General features: G+C 36.8%; 1 protein-coding gene and 1 pseudogene across 2 annotated transcripts in view; one reads left to right on the top strand and one right to left on the bottom strand.

Moving 5' to 3' along the window:
- The first annotated feature begins 1,113 nt into the window (after nt 1-1,113).
- Nucleotides 1,114-25,246, top strand: part of ACTR2 (actin related protein 2) — a 34,265-nt gene continuing 10,132 nt past the window's right edge. Inside the window, exons 1-7 of one of the 2 annotated variants that reach the window (XM_090281405.1) lie at nt 1,114-1,299; nt 8,114-8,224; nt 10,261-10,275; nt 14,034-14,249; nt 17,280-17,352; nt 20,846-20,982; nt 23,108-23,257. In XM_090281405.1, the coding sequence (XP_090137531.1) occupies nt 1,252-1,299; nt 8,114-8,224; nt 10,261-10,275; nt 14,034-14,249; nt 17,280-17,352; nt 20,846-20,982; nt 23,108-23,257 (750 nt within the window). In that variant the 5' untranslated portion in view covers nt 1,114-1,251. The remainder of the gene's footprint in view (nt 1,300-8,113; nt 8,225-10,260; nt 10,276-14,033; nt 14,250-17,279; nt 17,353-20,845; nt 20,983-23,107; nt 23,258-25,246) is intronic. The other variant, XM_090281406.1, reaches the window with a different exon arrangement.
- On the bottom strand, nt 3,213-3,678 carry LOC150006080 (small ribosomal subunit protein eS25 pseudogene; annotated as a pseudogene).

A 25,246-nucleotide genomic window follows, 5' to 3' on the forward strand; every position in this document is an offset into this window, starting at 1 on the left:
TCCATGTCTGGATGTATATTAATTACATAGATAACTATCTCAAGGACTTAAGAAAGAATGTCCCATTATCCAGACCACTAGACACTTGGAAGATTACCATCTTGGACCAACCCAGCAGCTAAGAATGCAGGACTGATTCTTCTCAAGAATGTCCCTTTTTACCCTAAGAACTCTCAGCTTTTCTTTCTTCTTTGAAACACACTGGAAATTAACTAGCTGTTTTTTGCAAACCCTAAGACCCTTGAGAAAATCTTTTTTCTTCATTCCTAGCAAAAGCCTCCTGACTCTTTTGTGAGATTGACAATTGCTACCACTGATTAGATGCTTTTTCTATGCACATAATTTTATCCTTACAACATACGGAAATAGATTATCCCCATGCACAGACAAGGGTATGTCCAAATCAGAGAACTCTTGAGTGGCAGGGCCAGATTTGAAACCGAGGTTATCTGATTTCAAAGCTGAAGCTCTGCGTTTAAATAGGTGCATATACTGAAGACACTTGTGATACAAGGTGGTGTTGCTAGAAGAAAGTGGTGTGCGATGAGGCCAGAAATGTAGGCACCCACTCTCACTTGACTAAGTGCAATTTGGGCAAAGAAGGGTTGGACTAAAATTGGAGTTATCTGTATAAAGGCATGATTTCAATTATGTGTGTATCTATTCCAGCTCTGTTCAATGAAAAGGCCTAAAAGCAAGAGTACACGAAGCCATGTTCAATAGTGTGACCTCCAAGGACCTCCAAGTTTGCTCCCCATCCCGGCTGGCTTCTCCACATTCCACTGCCATCTCCCAACAGGCCCTGTGTCCTGCGTGAGCCTTCTGCAGAGGTGTAAGCAGCGCTCCATACTCCAAAGACGCTTTACGGATAAGGTGGCAGCGCCCCTCTAGTCAGCTCGCAGAAACGCCCAGCGAAGCGCCGGAAACCAGAAGCAGAGAGCGTCACTCAGCTGGGCGGTGACTGTGAGAGCAGAACAGGAGCCCGAGCTGAGGGCGGGGCTCCGGCGCTCCTCCGTCTCTTATTGGAAATGACCACTGTCAGTCTCTGTCTCCTCTTTTCCGTACCCACCTTTTCCGTGCCTGCCGCTTGTTAAATAATGGGCGGGCGGGGTCGAGTGGCGTCTTCCGGGAGAGCGAGAAAGTTGAACCCAAGGAGGGTCTACGGACAGGGAGGAGGAGGAAGAGAAAAGGGACGGGTGGCGGCTGCTGTAGGTTGTTCGGCGGCACCGGCGACTCTCTTCTGGGCAGACGATGGACAGCCAGGGCAGGAAGGTGGTGGTGTGCGACAACGGCACCGGGGTATGATCTTCACGGGGAGGCCGCGGCGGCGTACGGGCGGGAAGGTGCGGGGGACGCGCGGGCTCTCGGCGCCAGGGGATGCACCCGTGGGCCTTCGGGCCGTCGGGGCCAAGCGACACTGGCAGCCCATTCTACTTCCGTGAGCAAGGGGTGCAAGGACCTTGATCTCCGCGAGCCTGCTACCCCCTCAGCCCTCCGGGTCGGGGCGGTAGGCGAGGCCGGCACTGCCCGAGGATCTCGCCTGCTACCCGACAGGGGCCGGCCCCTCGCTCTGCCCGGGGCAGTTCGGCTGAAGGGTCGGAGGGGTAAAAGACTGGGTTTGTGTGTTTGAGAAGGGCTTCGTTTCCCAGGGTCGCCGGTGTGTAAAAAGGGGAAAGACTCAGAGGCCTTCCTCTTCCTGTATAGATACCGAACGGGAGGCAGGAAACGGGTGTAAAGAAAAAAAGGGAAGCGTTGTCAATGCAAGCCTCAGCCCTTACGTGGTTTTGAGGTTTTTTTCTTTTCTTTTTTTTTTTTTTTTGAGGGAAGTGAAGGCCGGATCGGCAGTGCATAATTTACATTTTGTTCTGCACGCCTGGAATTTGGCTCACGGGCAGCCCCGCAGGGACCAGCATGTTCCATTGAATGATCTTGGACTTCTAGCACCCCTCAAGGGTCCAAGTGTTAATTTTGCTGACCTTGGGGGAAGTTAATCAGTTTTGGCACCCCCCTCCTTTTCCCCCTTAGGTACAGATTACAGATAATGTTAGAATTTAAGATTCTAAAATGCAAAAAATTGTAAAAATACGAGTAAAACATTAATTCAGAAATTATTTGAAAGTTGTTTCTTTCAAATGCCGGCCCCCTTTTTAAAAAATCTATTTTGGATATCAAGGTCAGCAAATTAGAAGACAAATGTTACTTAACTTTGGATGAGTTCCATAGTGATAATTTTCTCCTACATTACAGTGATGTCTAGTCTGACCATTTTGGAGTTGCATTTTTTTTATTTTCCTCCCCCTCCTTCCGTGACATAAATTGTAAAAAAAATTTACTGGAACTTGAAAACCCTTTTACAAACGGCATTGTTGAAGAGGAAAAAGACCTCTAATATTCACTGCCATAATAGTACTTCTCTTGATGGAATTTGTTAGACTTTTTAAAAATATATATTTTAATTTATTTATTTACTGTTAGAGAGGGGAAGAGGGGGAAAAGAGAGGGAGAGAAACATCAATGTGTGGTTGCTTCTCACATGCTCCCAGCTGGGGACCTGGCCTGCAACCCAGCCAGGCATGTGCCCTGATTGGAAATCAACCTGCGACCCTTTGGTTCGCAGGCCGGAGCTCAGTCACTGAGCCACACCAGCCAGGGCTGGAATTTGTTAGACTTTTGCAAGCAATAATTATACTAGCTTTATCTGAACTTAGTTAAAAATGAGCTCGAGTTATAAGAGCGTTATCATAGATTGGGACATCCATACAAAATGGAATACTTAGAAAAAAGAGGGAGATCCATTGCTATGGAAAGATTTATTGTTAAGTTAAAAAATAATCCCATTTATGTGTGTGCTCTTTATTAAAAATACTTATGTGTTCCCAAACTTGTATGTGTATATGAAAGTTTGGAGGGATACATGAAATGTTCATAGTGGTTACCTGTGAGACGAGATAATGGAGTGATGGTAGATGAGGACTTCGTGACTCTTCCAAATTATTGGGGAAATGTTCTTTGTTTTTTAACAAGATATGTATTTAGTTACCTGAAGGTATAATGATTCCTTTACAATTAAATATTAAACAAGATTTTCAAATTTAATTTCTAAAAACTTGTGGGAATAGTTGTTACCCTAAAGCAACTTGCCTCTTACACGTTTTAGGTTTTAAAATTTTAATTATAGGCAATTTGAGAAGTTGAATTTTTTTTTTTTTTTTTTTACTGATTTAATAAAGTTTTATTTTTCAAAATGTACAGCTTGTGGGACCTGTTATTCATGCATCTTCACCAACAGCTGGGGCATCCCCACCTTTGGTGTTTCTGGTGTAAATTACTTGAGCTCTGTGCTTTGAAACTAATTTAATAAGTCCTTTACTAAGGAGCCTCCTAAAGGGCTGCCCTGACCAAGGAACCGCGGATCTTCAGTCCCTCAGAGACAACAGCCGGGGTTATAAGCTTGTAGTTGGGAACTTCCTTACAGAGTTTGTCGTATGTTGCTTTGTCAAACAAGACTAGGTTATTGAGTTTGTCCCGAACTTTGCCTTTGGACCACTTCTTCTTTTTGGCCTTGCCCCCAGATTTGTTCACTGGATCTTTGTCTTTCTTGGCTGACTTTCCAACATCTTTCTTCTTGTCGTCCTTGGGCGGCATAGCGAAAGTTCTGGAGCAGCTGCTACCACCTTTTCCTGGAAAGATGTTGGACGAAAAGAGAGAAGTTGAATTTTTAAAAACTCCTGTGGTAGGCCCTAAGTCAAATTCTGTGAGGGTAGGTGAGTGCTTATGATCACATCCCAGATGTTGGTCCTCATGAGCCCAGGACCAGGTTCTCTCATTAGAGCAGCCTAGAGGAGGAAAACTCATCCAATTCCAGTAATTTATTTGCTTCATTCTCATAACTGTTCAAACCTACCACCTAAAATAAAACCACTGAAAGTGGCCAGATAGGTGAAAAACTGGGACTTTGCTTAGGTTTAGGTGCCTTCCAGGTGTTCACCCCATGTCTGGTGTTGTGTATTGTTACCAAACTTAGGTGATTTCACTAACAGTGAAGACAACCGCCTACTGTGTGACTGGTAGTTTTTAGGGTCTAGTGATACAAAGTAGCTTATAGTGCTAGGATAATTATTTTCATTTGTAATTCACATTTGTAGTTGTGTATGGCCTGCTTTATTAGGCATATGCTAATTTATATGTTGAATTCAGAAATGTTTGGAATAGAAATAAATCAGAAGTTTGGTTTTACACTGCAAAATGCTTTGGAATAAATAGAATAAATATTTTGATTGTGTAAGATCAGAATAATCACTATGCAATTAAATTAATGCATCAGTACCATCAGATACAAATACAATAAGCCCAAGTGAAGCTTTATAAATCTCTTTATTTTTTAAGAGGAGAAAGGTACTTTTAGAGAAAATATAGATGAACATTTTTCATTTTTGCTTGTAAGAACATTGTACTGTTCATGTTCTTGCCATTTGATGACTCAGTAGGAAGTAAGAGCCAGTTTAACCACAGTGCTATGAAGAGGAAACTATATATGGTAAAAACCTATTTCTTAAACATAGCCTTACTGCACACAATGAGAGAACTAAGTCTCCAAGTCTTAAAATCATGACTAGGGGAGGAATTTCAAGAATTAAAATAATACCAAATGAGTAGTTCAGAAAAGAAATTTTATTTTGCATTTTATCACATAATCATTTAGATTTTTAAAATGCTGTTTTGTTCTTGCAAGAAAGGAAATGCCAGACTATTTATATTGAGAAATAGGTTATTTTAATTATATTCCTCTTATTATAGCTGTCAGTGCTTTCACATTTAAAATAATGTGAAATAAGTGCACTTATTCTCATTGTGACCTAATGAATATCTAATACCCTGTAAAAAAGCCAGCACTAGATTAGTATGGCAGCAAATGCTTCCAATAAACTACTAGTTAAGCAGAATAATTTCATTAACAAGTGAGTGATATCTTTAATTTGAATTAAAGGCCATATTTCCCTTTTTTGTAAAGCACAGGCATGGTAGGTTTTTGTTTTTGTTTTGTCGGGGGCAGGGGGTGTCTCAATTTTTGTCTACCTCAGGTGCTTGGCAAATATTTTTGTCCCTTAAAATATACTCAAACAAGAATTTTAAAATATGGACTACCTATCTGAAGAATTATAATCAGAAAACATTGAGTGATGTGATTGTTTCCAGATTTTCCATGTTGCATGTTTTTGAATGTGTGGCTCAGGATAAGAGGAGAGGGATGTCCACCTTCCAGCCTCCTTCCTGCCCCAGGACTTAACTTATGCCCCTTCCCAAGCTCTACCTTCCACCTTCAACTTCTATTATGATTCCTTTTTTAAATCATTAGTTTACACTTAATATGCCAAAAATGGCCTTTACACACTTACTGATTCTTTTTTTCAGTCATTTTATAATTTTCCTTGATAATATTCATATAAATGAGCATTTTTAGCGTGGAGTATGGACACTTTCAACCCACCCAGTGTTCGTATCTTTGAGGTAAACATAAAAACTTAATATCCAGATAGTATTTACTTTATGTATTTGGAATACATGTGTAAATTATGACTAATGCTTATATTAGGCTGGTGATCATGATAAATGTTATTTATGTAGGAATTTCAGTATGGTTGGGATAATGAGATTCTCTACCCTTCCATATCATTTAGTTTTATATCAAGTGAGCTGGATTTTGACTTAAGGACTAAAGAGAGTTAATGATTTAGAAGAGAAGGGTGAGAGGTTTCTTTTTCTTTTAGTTTGAATATACTAGAAAATACTAGGTATTACTGAATATGCCCTCATATCACACTAAGTTCTGCCTTGAAAGGTCATTCAGTAAGAATTGTATTATAGTTTTAGAAATGGATAGCTATACCTAAAAAATGACCTGGCCTTTGTGGCTCAAGGGTAAACTGACCAGGACTAGGTTTTGTGGGTTTGGAAGAAAACATATCTGAATAGTATGCTTTATGTAGGTTATTAAATATAAATGTGAACTGAGAGGATAGGAATTCAGGTGGTATTGAGAATATGACATTTACTAATTTCAGAGATTTTTTTCATAAAAATAGCTATAATTTGCTTAAGTCATGAGTATGTATTTTAAAAGCCTTGTTTACAAGACTTGAAATTCACTTGACATTCTGGATAGTAGAATGTGCTTGGCTATTTATAATTAAATTTGGTTCACAAACAAAAAATTTATAATTAAATTTGGTTCACAACTCCGTTGGTTCACAGAACAGTTCCTTGTACATAGTAGGTTTCTGTCAAAGGGTAGGTTAATAGTTTCTGTCCACTTTTGTGTTACTAAACTGTCATGGGTCACATTCAGATACTGTTTTTCTTGAGTTCTGAGAGAATGTATGGTGCCTCGTGCCATGAAGCTAGACTTATTTTCAATATTAAACATATTTTCTCTATGAAAATGATCATGGCATCATACTCTGAAATCAGCAAAACTTTTAATATTTATGAGTAATTTATTTAATATGCATTTACTATGCCAGACACTGTTCTAGTCACCAGGGAGTCATCAGAAGACCAAAAAAAAAAAAATCCTTGCACAATGTGCCTACATTGATTAGACTTGTTAAGGGGAGAGTGGAGACTATGATTACTTGCCTTTCTTATATAGCTTTTTCCTCCTACCCTGAAGATTTTTTTCCCCTGTGTACAAACTTTATTTCTATTACAAGGATGTTAGTAATTATAATAAAATAAAAAGAGGGAGATGGGGCTCTGATACTTGGTTTTCAGAGCACGTCTTAGAGCTTAGGCCTCAGTCCCAATCAGGGCAGAGCCCAGCATGGCCCTCGCAGGAACAAGGAGTTCTTCACCTTCTCCATCAGGAGGCAGTGAAGACAAGGAGCCATACTCCTCACCAGAAACAGAAGACATGGTTCCAAATGCCAAAGATGTAGAACCTAGCTCAACTCATCTCCTGAACCCTCTTCCCAGCCTATATTGCAGCTGGCCTGAACACTTACCCAGAGCTCCTCCACACACTCCAGAGGCCTACATTCTGGAGTGGGGAGGGGCAGTACACAGGAGAGGTAACCTAAAAGCTTCCAAATTTAGGCCCCTGCAGGGAGGAGAATCACTTCATGGGTGGGTACCAGGTTTTCAGAACCCTCTCCACCAGGACCACACAGCACCAAAAAGCAGTGGTAAACTGTGTCAAAAGATGGGGTCCTGGTGGACTGAGAGGACATAACTAGTATTTCTGTGCTGCCAAAAGGCAGCAGCTGAAGCTGAAACGTTTCTCAGCAGCCTCCCTGCTAAGCCTTCCTCCCCCTCCTGGACATTTTAATTGCATTTTTCTTTTAATGTGTGCTCTTAAAAGTAAGACTAAACAGGCTATATTATTGGTATAAGAATTTTAAAACCCTTGGTTCTATTTTCAGTTTTACTAGTTAAATCTAGTATATCAGTTTCTTATGCATAAAATGGAAATATCATTAAAGTCAATGATGTGCCCTCATTGGAGAAATACACTATCAGAATATGAAATTATGTTACCTGGTATTACCGAATAACATTTATGTAAATATAAAACTACAAATAGCTCAGAATACCTAATAAATGTTTATTTTAACATGATGCTAGTCCAGATGCTATTTGATTTCTTCCATTTTGGAAAATAAGATTGCTTAAATGAATTGCCAGAGATGAATGAAAGTGTGGTTTAGAATTAAAACTTCAACCTGTTCATTTTCTAACATTTCTGTTTTAAAAATACTTAGCATTTGTTGGGTGCATTTGTCCATTCCCCAAATACTTCTTGCGTGACCACTGTGTACCAGGACCTCTTCGCAGCATCAGGTTCCAGAATGAACTACTCTCCTAAGGCTTTCCCTGCAGTGGGGGACTTAGGCACTAAATAAGCGGTTTTGCTGGAAAATAAACATGAGCTCCAGTAGTAGTCATTGCCATACAGGATATAAAATGAGATATGATAGATTGGACGACTAGTCTGGATAATTTGAAATCACTAAAAGTGTACAATTTTATATAAATGCAAAGTAGTATTTTTCAGATGCTGTTTTTAAATGGATATAGTAAATACTTTGACTAACCCACTCTTTCTGTTCTCTTCCAGTTTGTGAAGTGTGGATATGCAGGTTCTAACTTTCCAGAACACATCTTCCCAGCTTTGGTTGGAAGACCTATTATCAGATCAACCACCAAAGTGGGAAACATTGAGATCAAGGTAATATTTTATTTATTGATAAATGAGGATCAAAACCTATGAAATGTTCTTTGAATTAAGTAGTTTTAAAATATGCCATGAAAAGCAAAGGGGGTGGGCAGAATTTCTTATTTTTTAATTTATATTAACATGTGAAGAAAGGCACAAAAACCGAAGTTAATTTCATCTGACTTTAAGTATGGCTTGATACCAGTACTCTTTGAATGGAGTAAAATACTTAAGATTTTTATATGAATGTGAATTATAATTTTTAAGAGAAATTAGCCTGGCATTTTTATGTTTTTCAATTCCATATATTTGTCATTATATATGTTAGTGTTCCTTTGGGACCTTAGACTTTTTCTTTCCATGTTCTCATGGTCTGATCCCTGTACTTTTTTATATAGCTAGTCAGGAAAACACAGATTTAAATCTTAGTGTTTCTTCTTTTCACTAATATAATAACTGATTTCCATAATGTGCAGGAAGAAGCCTTGCAAGTCTTTATTTGGCCTTGCATTATTTACCAGAAAGAGGAAGGAACTTTATCGTTGCCCAGTCACTGTACTTGACATGGGAGACTCAACATTAAGGATGATGGGTTTTTCTTCCATATTAAAGGGATTGGAAATCAAGTGGGAGTTATATTTTAGAAGAAAAAAGAAACATCAATCAAAAGGACTGTGGTCACCAACTGACTTACATTCTTTAGATAGCTTAGGGGTCAGGTTATACAAAATACAGTAGAGTTTTGGGGCAAACTGAATTATTTGTAAACAAACTAGCATTGTTGGTCCTATCTGGACGGTCTTTGGCAAGACTTCAGTGAACTGTTAGATTGAGTCATTTGAAATATGAATTAAAATGAACCTCTTTGGAACATTTGTTTGAACTCCAGGAAGGTGGTAATAGATGGTAGAGTTTTGCTACCTGATAGCTAGCTCTCTGCTCTTGGGATGAGAGAGTTAAATTATGTAATGAATAAAAATACAAATTGAAATTTAGATTCTGTGTTAATTATTTAAAGACTTAAAATACTGAATTATTCTGGCCTCTTGTTTTGTTACAGATTATCAAATGGGATACTCAATATGAGTGTTTTTATTTTAAAGTCTTTGGTGAAGGGGACTTACAGGAGTCCTCATTTTGTTTTTGTGAACACCTTTCATTCTGATTGAATTCAATCTTAAAACAACTTTGACTTAAAATTTAGTTAATTGTAGTGATAAGGGTAAACTTTAAATGGAATTGAAAGTCTTTTTATTCAGAATCAGACTTTTAAAGAAGAATTGTTTTTTAATGTACTTTATTGATGTTAACATTTTTGAGGTATTAAGATATATCACATGTAGCTATTTTTATTCTTCAACATAGGCACAAATAATTATATAGCTTTTAACTCCCACTTTCTTGCTTCTTAAAGCCAAGTAATAGAAATGAACTAGTCAATATACTAATGAAACATTTTTTACTAAGGAATTCCCAATAGCATTAGTTGTATGGTTTGTCATTCTATGTTCTGTTGTCTCAGTTCTGTTCAATCTGCTTAGTCTTTTAAGTCTTTTTAGTTAAGTTGTTCTTCCAATAGAAAACAGAGACCTGTGTCAAATTTAACTTGATTACTTGAGCTTGGAAAAACAGCCCTAATTTACCCTCTGCTTACCCAGCTAGATCTTTCCTGTTATCATTTATTTTCCTTAACTAAGGTTCTTAAATTTAGTAATGAATTTAAAGAAACTTGACTTTTTGGAATTTCTGTCTAGTGGATTGACTTATACTTTTTGTGTCTTGTTAGCTAAAATGTGGTGGTAGACTAAAAACATGGAAATTTAAATTGTTTAATAAGTTAATTGTTTTCATTCAGGAATAATAACTGTCCATATTAATATGGCCCTAATTATTAATTCCATAAAATAAAGTGGTACTGCATCTGACCTAGACCTAATTTTTCTCTATTGCTTGTATGTTTAAAAATTTCAGTGAGGATTTTATTTAGGCCTTTTCTGACTCTTACTTCTACCTTCTCTCTCTTCACCTTTCTTGACCTGTTGAAGTAGAATAACAAAAAGATGGTAAGTGAGGTTACACACATGCTCTCTGTTTGTTTTCCACTTTTGCTTGGTGGGACAGTAGTTGTTGTATTGTGTCCCTTTAGTATTGGGGAGGGGGGTATTTCCATATTTTAATTTTAAGTACTTTGATTCTGTACTTTCCTGATTGCATACAATGGACCAAACCAGAACTTATTACTAACATAGTTTTGAACTGTTTTCTTTGTGTTTCCTATTGGTAAATGTTATAATTAAAATGGAATGTGGTGTGTGCATAACATTAGAAACCAAGTGGCTTTATATAGGATATGTGTGATCCATAAAATTGGGGTGAAGTTGTTACATTTGGATAAATTCACTATGTTGACCAATGTTAACTTGAACATTGCCTATCATAGCGTGTGTGTGTATGCATCCAGTGCAGCATCATGTGTTTTTAATAAACTGAGTATAATTTTAATATGCAAATGAAATATAGATAGTAAAGCAGGGGGATTTCCTATACTATCCTTATTCATGAGCAGATTTTATAATATGATCTGAGGATAAATAAGAAAAAGATGAAAGTCTTACAAGGCTTTTTCATAAATAACAGCTTTCCCTCCTAAATAAATGGAGCACATTTTTCTTTTGAACTAGACACTTACGGGGTGTATCCCAGACAATTTACTCTTGCATTATCTTTTTGTATTGGTCTAAGTGCGATATTCGTAAACAGCTTTGACAGAGCTGAGTATCAGACATTTCTAGTGATATATATTTTAACTAGTAACAGTAACTTTGAGGAGTTTTCTTTTGAACAAGCAAAAACATTTAAAAGTAGAAATTCCTATATTTATTCTAAATAAAACATCGTACCTTTCTCTTAAAATCCTAAGGAGATTTGAGAGTCTGCTTGTAGAGAACAGTATAGATTTAATTTCACAAATGTTTTTTAAGGAATTTCTAGGAATTTAATTGTGGTTTTAAAGTGTGTTTACTGTATTTTTTAATTTGAAGTGACATTGTTCAAATGATTCTTAGCAAATACAATCTATACTGCTTGCATTTAGTAACACATAAAGGATTTTGAAACAGCCTCTCAGAACAGTTACTGTAATTTTTCATTCTTTCAGGTAATAGGTGATAGTTTAGGCTTGAGGTCCATTGATGAGGTGGGTGGTAAAAATCTGAGGCCTGATCTAATTGCTTATAACCTGGTTCTGAGGTATGAGGGCAAGCTTCATAAAGCACTTAAAATTTTTGGTTTTTTGGAAGTTGAAATGTTCTAAGGAAGATTATATGTTTTAGGATTTTTTAATTATAATTTTAAGATACGGATACATTTAGGTAGCTTGAGCTACTCAAACTTGGCACTAACCTAGTAAGTTAAAAATAATTTTCTTCCATTTTAAATGTTGTCTTGTTCAGAGGGGTGGTAAGATACTCAATGCCAGACATTTCTTTAAATTAGTACCTTTAGAACAGTGGTCTCTAACTTTTTTGGCACCAGGAACTGGTTTCGTCGAAATGTTTTATGGATCTGTGGCCTGGGGATTGGGAACCCCTGCTTTAGAGTATGTATGTTTTAGAAGTAGATACATGAGGCTTTTGTTTTTAGTTGGCATTGGGTCAGACATATGTAAGCCCCTATTCTTGCGTGGAATAAAAAGTAAATATTCTGATAAAATCTGTTACAATGAAGTTGTGAATGTATACTGATTTATTCAAACCATCTAATTATCTAGTTATTACCTTGTACAACACAAAGATATAGTCTAAAGGAAAGTAACAAATTTTGTATTAAATTATATTTGTTAATGGCCACAAGTAATATATATACTTGCAGGCATAGATATTTCCCTTAACATTTTATTAAGAAGTGTTTAGAATATAGAACAAGGTTGAAAGAATTTTACAATAAAACCCATGCACCCATCACTTAGATTCTGACATTAATATTTGCCCTACTGATATAGCACATATTTATCCATCTATCCACCCAGTAGTCTGTCTTGTTTTTTTATGTATTTCAAAGTATCAGTATACTTCTCTGTAAAAAATTTACCATATGCATGTCATTAAGTAGAGTTCACAAATAGAGATTTTTACTTTTGCATTTTTCTACCAGATGATTCTAAATAGTTAATATTTAAGACATTTGAGTAGCTCTTACTTAGTGTGGCTCAGTGGTTGAGTTCCAGCCTGTGAACTGACAGGTCACTGGTTCAGTTCCCAATCAGGACACATGCCAGGGTTGCAGGCTGTCTCTGGTTAGGGGTATGCGAGAGGCAACCAAATCAATATTTCTCTCACACATTGATGTTTCTCTCCCTCCTTTCTCTCTTTCTTCTCTTCTCTCTAAAAAGAAATAAATAAAAATTAAAAAATTTTTTTTTTAAATTTGACTATTGTGGTAAATTATCTTTATGAAAAAACTAGTTGCAATGCAGAAGCTTTAGAGAACATTTCTAGGATCGCTTTAACTTTGTTTTCCCTTTTTGTTGTTGCCTCAGTGGATATTGTAGAAATCTTTTTTTAAAAATAGAGTCCTCACTATGGTTTTACCTCTGATCTTTAAAAAAATTGTTACTTTTATTTTTATTATTTTTTGAAGATTTTATTTATTTTTTAGAAACAGGGAGGGAGAAAGAGGGAGAGAAACATCAGTGTATGGTTGCCTCTCTCTCACATGCCCCTAAATGGGGACCTGATGTGCAACCCAAGCATGTGTCCTGACTGGGAATTGAACTGGCAACCCTTTGATTCACAGCTGGCTCTCAATCCACTGAGCCACACCAGCCAGGGCTAAAATTGTTACTTTTAAAAGTTTTTAACTCATATATTTTTAAACCTGTTTTAAGACATCTTATGTTAATTTTGCTGTTTCTTGTCATTTCCCCATGTTTTAAATTTAAAGTATTGTAAGAAATAATTACTATGTCTGATGCTAATTTTTAAAAATTCATCAGTGGATGTAGAAGGTAGGATTACTTAATATCCTTATCAGCTGATTTCTAAAAGAAGTTTAAGTTCTAAGACATCATTAGCCTTATTATACATAACAAAATTTGGCTTTTCAAATGTGGGTCATCTTAAGTGTGCGCTCATTGGAGACAAGACTTGTGAGTATTCTGCTTTGTGTGTAATAGCATAGTTTTCTAGTCTTACACTTTAAGATAAAAAATTTTGCTCATGAGTTCTAATTTTAAAGAGTTGTTTCCCTGTGTCTTATATTTTTGTATCTAAAAATTTTCATTCCTTTTGATGAGGCAAGTAAAAGAACTTAATTTCAGTTCTAAATTTACAAGCTATATGGTACATATATGCATTATTGTAGTGTAAGAAAGTCATTCTTTTTTTGCTTCTTTCATTATGCTTTATAATACAGTTATCATTTTGATATTTAGTACAAAGAAATGTGCTGCATGCATTGAGCATTTTTCTACAAGTTTTTTTTCCCTGATATGCTATCTCACATATCACAGGCCTTATTTTTTGAATATTTGGGCAAAAGAAACAGATGAAACCTCATACAAAAGCCTCCAAAATATGAAAATGTGGGGTTTATTTGTGCTATTGCTCTTCTTTTGGAAACATATGTATTAAAGGTAAGGTCCATTTATTGATTTAAACTACATTGTACATAAAAATGCCCTAAACTTTGCAAGGCATTGTTCTTGAAAGAAAAAAAATTTTTTAAATTAATAATTCCCAAATTCTTGAAATATGGGAATATAATTTTCTGAAGGTATTTTATGCAAAATTTGGTTTAAAGCTTTGGTATTATAATTTTTTAGGATCTTATGGTTGGTGATGAGGCAAGTGAGTTACGCTCAATGTTAGAAGTTAACTACCCTATGGAAAATGGCATTGTACGAAACTGGGATGACATGAAACACCTGTGGGACTATACATTTGGACCAGAGAAACTTAACATAGATACCAGAAATTGTAAAATCTTACTCACAGAACCTCCTATGAACCCAACCAAAAACAGAGAGAAGATTGTAGAGGTAAGATTTTAGATAGAATATGTCTGTGTTTCTTTTTCTTCTTTTTTCTGAAAATGTTCTTTTTTTTTTTTTTTACTGTTGTTGTAAAGGATAAAGGGAATAAAAATAACTATTGTTTTCTCCCAGATCCTATTTACCGAGCACCTAACTATGTGCTAATCATTATTTGTAAGTAGGCTATATTGGTAAATGAAACAAAACCCTGCTGCTATAGAGCTTACATTTTAGCAGGGAAGAACAGACGGAAAGAAACAGACTTAACTGAGTGGTTTGTTAGAAGATAATAGGGGGAAAGAGCAGGTTAAGGGAGATGGGGCGTGGGGGAAGGTTGCATTTGTACATAGGGTGTGGTATAGTAGCCCTGTGTGAGAAAGTGATGTTTAAACAAAGACAGTGAGGGAGTTAGCCAGGATATATGGGGAAGAGCATTTCAGGCAGAGGGAGGAGTCAGAGTAAAGGTCTGAAAATGAGTGCAAGCTGGCATATTAAAGTCAGCAAGGAGGCCAGTGTGGGAGAGCAGTAGGAGATGAGGTCAAAGAAGTAATGGGTCCAGATCATCTAGGGCCTTGGAGGCTCTTACAGGGAAGTAAGACATTTTACTTTTAAGTAAAATGAAGTGCTATTACAGGGAAGGGACATGTTTAGATTTAGGTTTTTGTGTTGGCTGCTGTGTTGAGAGTAGGTCATAGGAAGGCAAGGGTGGGAAGAGAGACCAGTTTGGAGACTTTTTTAACTATCTAGGCAAAAGATAATCATTGTGAGGATTAGGGGTAATAGCAGTGGAAGTAATGAGAAGTGGCCAGATGTGGATCTGTTTTGAAGGTAGGGCCAAGAATTTTCTGATATATTAGATATGGGTAAGAGAGGGAATGGTGCCAAAGATTTGGACTTGAGCAAATGGACAATGGGTTACCATCATAAGTTAGTTGGAAAAGACTGAGGTAAGTAGAACAGGATTGGGGGTGGGGGGCAGAGATGGATTAGGAGTTTGGTTTTGGATATGTTAGGTCCTTATTAGATATCTAAGCAAAACTGTCAAATAGATGGTTATATATGTATGTGAATGATTTAAGTTCAAGAGAAAAGTATGAGGCTGAGGATATAAACTTGGGAGTCATCGGGATATAGATAATATGGCTCACCAAGGAAGTGAGAGTGGACAGTGATAAGAGGGCTAAGGACATAGGAGACAGGAGGAGCAATTGAAGAGGTTACTGAGGCCCTGGCTGGTGTGGCTCAGTGGATTGGGTGCCAGCCTGCAAACCAAAGGGTCCCTGGTTGGATTCCCAGTTGGGGCACATGCCTGGGTTTGATGGCCATGTCCCTGATTGGGGACATGGGAGAGACAACCAACTGATGTATCTCTCACACACCCACATTGCTTTTCCTCTCTTTCTCCCTCCCTTCCCCTATCTCTAAAAAATAAATAAATAAAATCTTTAAAAAAAGAAAGAAAGAAAATGTTACTGAAGTAAGCAGTTACAGAGAGTAAGAAATCTACATTCTTAGTAGTTTGGATAAGTAAGTTTTCAAGGTGTCTTTAATTTCATTGTACGAGGTAGAAACTTAATAACTTTGTATTTCAATAGCTTTCAGTTACTACTTAATGTAAATATTTTGTATTCTATATCTATGTTTAGATGTTGATAAAAATTTGGAAAGGGTTTGGAAGAGATTGTTTTTAGACAGTATTTTTAAAGTCTGGATTAAAACTCAATTTTTTTTCCTTCCAGCTACCCCTAAAAATGTGAAATATGGGCTTATTGTATTTGTTTATATTTTACACTTTCTGAATTATTGACATTATTATGGATAAGTGGTCATTTGTAATTGTTATTCATTTTTTATCAACACATTACAAAATCAGAGTGTGGAGATATTTTTGCTTTAAACCAAAAGGTTTCTAAACACAGAACACTCTTTTAGGAAAGCAACATAATATCTAAATGAAAACCAAAATGTCTTTCAGATAAAAAGTTAAGGAGGTGACATTATACATGGATCCCTTTTATTACTTGACTAAGATATATATGTGCAAAAATGATAAGAATTGGTCTCACTGTGCTCTAAGGTCTTACCTTATTTTAATACCTCTTTTTTCCCCTTGAGAGTGCAAATTTGACTATGACTAAAATGCCATACTTTAATCTCATCCAAAATGTTTTAGTACTGCAAATACTTTTTAATGACTTGCAAATAAAAACAAATTCTAAAAGACTTTCAAGTTGATAAGTGCAAGAAGCCATTTTAATCCCTGTGGAGAGGAAATAAAAGGATGATGAAATAGAGTACTAGTTAGAATATCTAGTTGCTAACTGATGAGGATGTGTTTGAGTTATAAATTTAAAATTCTGTATAATTGTGATTGTGATCAGTTGTAAAATTTCTAAATATCTAGATATTCAGAGTGGTAATCATCCCTGCTAGTCAAGGAATGCTCAGTATAGGTGACAGAAAAAATCCTGCATGGTATTCCTTGACAACTACAGGGAGTGAGGCATGGTTTCAACCAGAGAGGACACTGGGAAACTCCTTTTCCCTCCAGTGTAGTTCAGCTGAGAGCCGATCTACAGCCTTGGCTCGAGTGGAGAGGGCAGGCTCAGCAGCTAGGCAGTTCTGTATCTGCCAACATTCAGGAAAATGACTGCATTTATTTATTTATTTGGTCTTTCAGCCCTACTATTTTACTACTACTTTTTTTTTTTTAACTGCTGGGGGTAGTTCATCTTTGAATTAAAAGATAATTCCCTTAAGGGACATAAAATGCAGAAAGGTTTCTTTCACTTTAATTAGCCATTAACTAAAACATTCAGAAATCTTTGCTTTTGTAGCACTTATGAAATGCTTGGGGACTCAGGATGTATCTAAAAATCTGTCCCTCTCTGTGATAGCAGAAGTTAATAGAGGCGAAGAGAGCTGAAGAGAATGGAGGACTGTCTTCGGTCTCTTGATTCTCTTTTGGCCAAGACCATAGATAATTAGATGTGTAACTTGTAAAAACCAATATTTTTTTTCCTTTTGCATTTCCAGGTAATGTTTGAAACTTACCAGTTTTCTGGTGTGTATGTAGCTATCCAAGCAGTTCTGACTTTATATGCTCAAGGTGGGTAAAGCTTAACTTTTAGAATAATCAATTCAGCAAACATTTATTATGTTTTATATCAAAGAAATTTCGTTTTTCAGTAAGTGGTACATCCCCCGAAAAGCGCAGTGTTTATATATTTATTTAGATACTTTCAAATATTTATTCAAATATTTTCACAATTTCTAAAATTTGTCAAATAAAATACACACATTTTAATTTCCTAAGTAAAAAGGATTTCTCAATTTTTAAAAAAGCAGTTTCCCTCTTTTAGGTTTTGTTGTAGTAAAAATTTTCTATGGAGAGGAGAATGAATGAACATGGAATTTGCCCTCAGAATTGGCAGTTGAAAAAAAAAAAAAAGGACCTAAAAAGGTTAATATAAAAGCATGCCTTCTTGTGATATACATAATAAATACAAAGAAGAAGGTTGGCATTATAGGAATACCTTCCTAACTTTTGAGGTGTAGATTTAATGGAGGGGATTACTATGTTTTCTTGGGACTGCTAATAGTAACTGCCTCCCTATATCGGGAATAAAATATGGGCTGCCCTGGCTGGGTGGCTCAGTTGATTGGAGCATTGTTCCATATGCCAAAATGGTTGAGGGTTTGATTCCTCGTCAGGGCACATATAGGAGGCAACCGATCAATGTTTCTCCCTTCCTCCCTCCCTCCCCCTCCCCCCAACTCTCAAGTCATTTATTTATTTATTGTTTTTCTGTTACAGTTGTCCCACTTTTTCCCCCATTCTGCCTACCCCTTCTCCCGCAGTCAATCCCCACCCAGTTGTCCATATCCATGGATGGTTTACTAGTTCCTTGACTAGACCCTTCCCTACTTACCCCCTTCTCTCCCTCCCTCAAATCAATTTTTAAAAACATGTCCTTAGTTGAGGATTAAAATACTGGCCATCAGGGGTGGGGGCTGCTCTATGTTTTGATGGTCTTACTGAGAATTGTGAGACTGTTGGATAGGTGCCACAAGTCTGTCAGGCACTTTTTTTATTTTTTTATTTTTTTAAAATTTAAAAAAAAAATATGTTTTATTGATTATGCTGTTACAGTTGTCCCAATTATTTTTCCTTCTTCTCCCCTCCACCCAGTGACCCCACTCCCTCTAGCTGTCCCCCTCCTTAGTCCATGCCCATTGGTTATGCACATAGTTCTTCTCAGCATCTTCCTGTCTGCTTCACTCCCTCCTACTATGCTTCTTAATTCATGTACCATCTCCCTCCCTTTCCCCCTTCCTCCTCCCTGCTGACCTCCCCCCAATGTTCTCCATACCTATAATTCTTCCACTCTCATTGCCTACTTAAGTTTGCCTTTGTTTCAATTCCCTAGCTTCTGTTGTTGGTTGCTGTGCTACAGTTTTCATTTTAATGTTCATAGGTTTGATTCTTCTTCTTCTAAACAAGTCCCTTTAACATCTCATGTAACAGTGGTTTGGATCTAATGAACTCCTTCAGTTTTACTTTGTCCTGGAAGCACTTTCTCTGCCCTTCTATTCTGAATGACAGCTTCATTGGATAGAGTATTCGTGTCTGTAGGTTTTTGCTTTTCATTACTTTGAATATTTCTTGCCAGTCCCTTCTTGCCTGCAGAATCTCCTTTGAGAAATCAGCTGATAGTCTTATTGGGACCCTTTGTACATAATTTTCTTCTTCTCTCTTGCTGCTTTTAAGATTCTCTGTTTATTTTTAATTTTTGACATTTTGATTATAATGTGTCTTGGTGTGGTTCTCCCTGGGTCCAGTTTTTTTGGAACTCTCTGTGGTTCCTGGACCTGTAAGTCTATTTCCTTCCCCAAGTTCGGGAAGTTCTGCTTCATTATTTTTTCACATAATTTTTCAATTTCTAGTTCTTCTTCACCTTCTGGCAACCCTATAATTCGGATGTTCGCTCTCTTATAGTTGTCCCAGAGGTTTCTGAGCTTTTCCTCATTTTCCTCACTTTTTGTTTCCTCTTTCTGCACTGGTTGACTGTTTGTTCCTTCCTTACGTTCCGATTTGTTGATTTGATCCCCAGTTTTCCTTCCCTCACCACTTGTTTCGTATGTGTTTTTGTTCATTTCAGCAGGACTAGTCTTTATTCCTTCCCCGTCTTAAGTCCCACTGTTATTTCTGTAAGCTGTCTTATAACTATAACTCTGAACTGAGCCTCAGAAAGAGGCTGTTCATCCCTTAATTCGTTTATTTGCTTTCTGGTCAGCTGCGTGATTGGGATCTCTATCATTATCCCTGCCATCCTGACAGGTTTGTTTACCTTTCCTTCTTAGGTGGGGCTGTCACACCTCCTATGCTATAGGGGGCAGAGCCCTGTGCACTCATCACTACCTGGTGACCTTTCTCACTACTCTGTGGTGCTTTGTGTGGGGATGGGGGTCCAAGATGGATTCCTGCCGTTCACTCTCTGCTGAGAGACTGGGAGCCTCCTCCTCCATCCCCACACCCTCCCACCCCCTCCGGGCCTCACAGTCCAAGGCAATGGGGATCTGCCATCCCCAGTGTTGGAATCGTGAGCTGACAGGTCTGGACTGCAGCCGGAGGTGCTCCCCTGGTGCTTCTCGCCTCCCCTTAAGTACGGGTGTCTGTGCTTACCACTGTCCCGCCACTGTCGCTGCAGCCGCCACCGGCAGCACAGCTTGACCTCTCCACCCTGGCTTCACCCCTCCTACCCATCCGGACAAGCACCACTTGTTTATTATAACTTTATACATTGGACTTCCATGTCGCTTTATTTTCTGGAACTTCTGGTTATATCTGGTTTTGCAGTAGTTGTAGTCCTTAGTTGTGGAGGGAGACGGAGCGTGTCAGTCTAGGCCTCCATCTGGCTGGAAGTTCCCTATTAGACACTTTGAATGTAAAGCTAACTTCAGGTTTGTCTGGGAAAAAGATAGAGAAACAGAGAATTTTGATTCAGCAAATTAGAGAAGGTTTCTGAAGGAGGTGATACCTGAGCTAAGTCCCAAGCCATAGTACTTAAGCAGTTGTGTATGATGTACTTAGAAAACACACTTTAATGTTAAATTCGATTGTATCCGTGGATTAGTAAAAATGACCTTGTAAAAATACATATATACATACTAGGATTTTAAAAGTTGTCTTTAGTACTACATATAGATACTTAGAAAAACTTACGGGGAACTAAGTGTGGCATGTATCTTACACTGTTTAGTGTAGAGGATAGGGCAATGTGTAAGCTAGATGTGGGGATCAAAATAAAGATGGAAAGAAAAATAAAGAATTGCACTGAGTATTAAGAACGGGTGTTTTTTAGTCCTAGTTATCAGGGTCTGTTTCTTCCTATTTCCTGGGGTAACACAAGAGACATGTGAGAGAATACTGATTTTAGTGTCTGTATTAGTAACACACTTCAGAATAACTGAATAAATGCTGGCTTCTAGACCATTACGACTGGTGAAGTTGCTAGTTTGGCTTCTATACTAGTACTTGAAATTTGCTGGCTTTGGTTTTCTGAATTGGCTTTATTTAAAACATCATGATTCTTATACAGGTTTATTGACTGGAGTAGTAGTGGACTCTGGAGATGGTGTAACTCACATTTGCCCAGTTTATGAAGGCTTTTCTCTCCCTCACCTTACCAGAAGACTGGATATTGCTGGGAGGGATATTACCAGATATCTTATCAAGGTAAGTAAAAGAAAATGTTGTAGAATTTAGATTTTGTCCCTGGCTGGTGTGGCTCAATGGATTGAGTGCCAGCCTGTGAACTAAAAGGTCACCAGTTTGATTCCCAGTCAGGAAACATGCCTTGGTTACAGGCCAGGTCCCCAGTTGGGGGTGGGTGAGAGGCAGCCAATGGCTATTTCTCTCACACATTGATGTTTCTCATACACATTGATGCTTCTCTTCCTTTGTGTTACTAACTTAACACAAAGTTGAATGTGTCATCTCAGGATTCTAGCAAATCTACATCACTAGAGAAATGGCCCAACTACTCCGTTATTCGTATAAAAAGCCATATGAGATTTATACATGTGATCTCTGGTATACTAATGGGAATATATTATTTCATTACATAATTATATTGCTATTCCTAAGGAAGGTGTAGGGAGGTATTTCAAAGGTAGAAAAGACCCTAAAGCTGCCTTTAACAGTTTAGGCAGCCTTTTTCTTCCGTAAAAGATTTCTTTGAATAGATATATGTTAAGGTTGTAATCTTGGTTGGGTTGACTGTTCTTGTCCTTCCCCACAAAAATACTGATAGCAAATTAATGATACTTGATTAAAAACAGCAATCAGATGTGCCTGACTTTAATATTTAGTAGCTTTCATGGAATATATTCAGTTTTCAGTGTTTACTATTTTAAAGTTTACTTTTGGCTGTAATTAGTTATAATTTTCTTTAAAACATTTCTGGAGAAACTGTGTGAGGCTGCTGTTTAGAGGCATGTGTATTTTTTTAATTTACAAAAAAAGTTTATAGAGTATTGTCTGTACCATAATTCTGTAGTTAGTATATCTTCCGTGGGTCAGTGGCTCTCAACCAGGGACAATGCTCCTTTACAGGGACATTTCACAATGTCTGGAGATATTTTTTGGATGTTACAACTGCAGGAATACTATTCAATATCCTATAATGAACAAGGCATCCTACAATGAACATCTCCACAACAAAGAATTAATAATGTCTAAAATGTGGCCCTGGCTGGTGTGGCTACGTGGATTGAGTGATGCCCTGCAAAACAAAAGGTTAATAGTTCAGTTCTCCATCAGGGCACATGCCTGGGTTGTAGGCCAGGTCCCCAATTAGGGGCATGCAAGAGGCAAGCAGTTGATGTATCTCTTGCACATGGATGTTTTTCTCCCTCTCTTTCTCCTTTTCCCTCTCTCTAAAAATAAATAACTTTTTTCTAAAAAACAAATAATGTCCAAAATGTCATTGGTGCTGCTGTTCAGAAACTTTGGTGTATAGTGATGTCTGTGCAACAAATTGGGTTATATTAAGTCTTCATTTTGACATTGGTTCCCTTAGTCTCAGTTTAGAGTAATAATGAGATTAAATTAATGGGAGTTATAATGCACTCATTCTAGGCCAAAGTTCTTTCTTAGGGTCACCACCAAAGGAATTTCCAAGGGTGGTGTTCTGAACATAAAGACAAAGAAAAGGGGATTTATATTTTAAGAGTTTTTATATGAAAAGTTCAGTTGTGTTTATGTGTATATTGTGGCTTTTTTTTTTTCTTTCTTTTTTGGAATTTTTAAAAGGTTTTGTAAGTTTATTTGAGTCAAACTAATGATGTGCGGGGCAGACACAATCTCAGTGCTCCCTGTGGTTTTTTTTTCCTGTCAGCAGGTTGACGTGCTGTTGCCTGTCTAATATGTCTCAGACATTACAGTATTTCAATAGAAGCTAGGGGTAGAACTTCCTAAGACCTACGGATGTCATGAATATGGTATTGATTGAGCAAGTTGCAGGTAATAGAAATTCAGTACTAAAATAATATTTGTTAGTAGTTTTTTTTTGTTTCTCCAAACCGTCTAAACATTAGTCCTCAAACAGTACTCTTTTTAAAATCTAGCTTGTTTTACCTGTTTATTATTCATGAACTTTTGATTTTGTTACTCTGTGAAACTGAAATATAAACTCTTCTATGGCAGTGTAATATCCTTGCTTCTGAAATATTCCGTAAGAACTAAGGATCCACTCTATTGCGTTTGTTATTGATGTGACATGTTTAGTGAGTAATAATAGCTTTGCAGACTTGAACTCATTCAGAGTAATTGTGAATTTACTGCTATTTTTTTCTTTCAGCTGCTTCTGTTGCGAGGATACGCCTTCAACCATTCTGCAGATTTTGAAACGGTTCGCATGATTAAAGAAAAATTGTGTTATGTGGGGTATAATATTGAGCAAGAGCAGAAACTGGCCTTAGAAACCACAGTATTAGTTGAATCTTACACGGTAAGTATTTCCAGTGCATACTATATATGTGATTTAAAATGAACAACCATGATTATTGGTGTTTGCTAAAGGAGGTTTTCTTGGAATCCAGTATTTTTGTTTTGGGTTGTTCTAATATGTATACATGTGACCTTTAATGTCTTTCTACATTAAGAGTCTATGATTTAATCATTCTAGGATGCCATGCAATGTGAAATAAAGCAAGAAACATAAATTGCTTTTCTCCCTTAGGATACAGTTAGTTATGAGATGTTATTTTGAGAGTCTGTTATTTGGAATAGCATTTTCAAAATGTGTTTTACAGAATGTTATATCCCTAAAATGTTAATATGTATTTTACAGGAAATTAAAGTGGGGGTTACATTGTCAAATAAATTGGGAGAGAGTCACTTTTGCTGTACCTCAGGGCTTCTCAAAGCTTTTGATCTGTTAATGTGCATGACTACAAGAATAATTGACCTGTTTCTCAATCTTATTAGACTGCAGAATCTTGAGCATTTCATGGGACTAGAAACATTTTTTGGGAAGTGGTCATAATGGAGTAGTGTTGCTTTAATTATTCAGAAGGTGGCAGTCTTTTCCTGACTTAGTATTTTCTTAATTAGATATTGAAAACAAATGTGAACTTGAAATTGTAACTAATGAGAGTTAGAATTTTGTTATAGGTTGCACCAGGGTAGTTGATCCTACCTGAATTTTTAATGTATTGCTATCTTAAGTCTTATCATTCATCTGGGTATCAAGTACTTCCAGATCTCATCTTTGATCTAGTTATTACTAAATTGAAATTAATAGTCAGTAAAAGCAAGTATTCTTAAACCATTTAATTCATGTAGGCTTTATGTATCACAGATATGCATGAAATAATCATTTTAAAAATACTTATAAATTTGTATAAGTTATATTGTTTTATTTTTAAGATAGTGATCCAAATAGTAACCCAATATTTTGTAACCTAATGCTCTCCAGATTTGCCCTGGGGATTCTTTACTAAAGCTTTCTTGACAGTACCTCTAGAGTTATAATTATTTTATCTCCCTGACTTATTTGGAAGAAAGTGGCATGAGGCTAAGGATGGGGGGGGGGGAACGGACTAAAATTGTAAAACATGTTATAAAATTTCCTCCTTTCTCAAAGAATTCGAGGTGGGTTATAAAAATACATACATATAACAGAAAAGAAACAGCAAATTCATAAGTGAAGGGGATATGGGTGAACAAATAAAGGACAGGGTAAGATTTGATGCAAAGAAATGGGAAACATACAGTCTTAACAGTTCCTAGGGGTAGGCAGTTCCTAAGGTATGTGGCTCCAATGTGGCCAGTAGCCAGAGTGTCCAGAGAAGTCACACCATCAGAGAGGCTGGAAGTGTAAGGTAAAGAGGTTTTGCTAAAAACAGTCTGCCATATGAAATTTTTCTAAATATCTTGAGTGATTTCATGTGGTTTTTAAACTCACCTGATGGTTTTATTTTTTTAAGGGTAAGTATTTAGATCTGGAGTTTCTGCAAAATGATCACTTTGAACATATCTGTAAACAATTACAGTAAACATGGAGTAAATGTTTTAAAGAACTTGCCTTGTGTGTTTGTTGTATTGGAAAGTCAGTTTTGGAATCTAAATATAATTATAATTATTATAAATAAATACACTGTTTGAAATGTTAGTGTGAAACTAATTCTATTATCTCAAAAAGAAATTGTCAGATGGAGCATATACGAGCATGCTTGTTACTTAGGTCAGTCCAATGAGTTATGAAATAGTTTTAAGAGAGGGAGTTTTTCTTTAACATTTCTCCTTTAAACAAGATGTGACTTCAGAGTTTTCTGCACAAGGTCATGTAATGATTTCTGACCTGTGTTTCAGTTTTATTTGCTTAAATTAATATTCTCTCCATAATTATTTAAAATTTAATAGGACCTAGTAAGTAGGATATGACAGAATTACCTAATAAAAAATAGTCTAGATCAGTGTTCCTTAAACTTTTTTG

The sequence above is a fragment of the Furipterus horrens genome, unplaced genomic scaffold (assembly GCF_987537825.1).
Source record: "Furipterus horrens unplaced genomic scaffold, mFurHor1.1.pri manual_scaffold_6, whole genome shotgun sequence".
NCBI classification, from domain to species: domain Eukaryota; kingdom Metazoa; phylum Chordata; class Mammalia; order Chiroptera; family Furipteridae; genus Furipterus; species Furipterus horrens.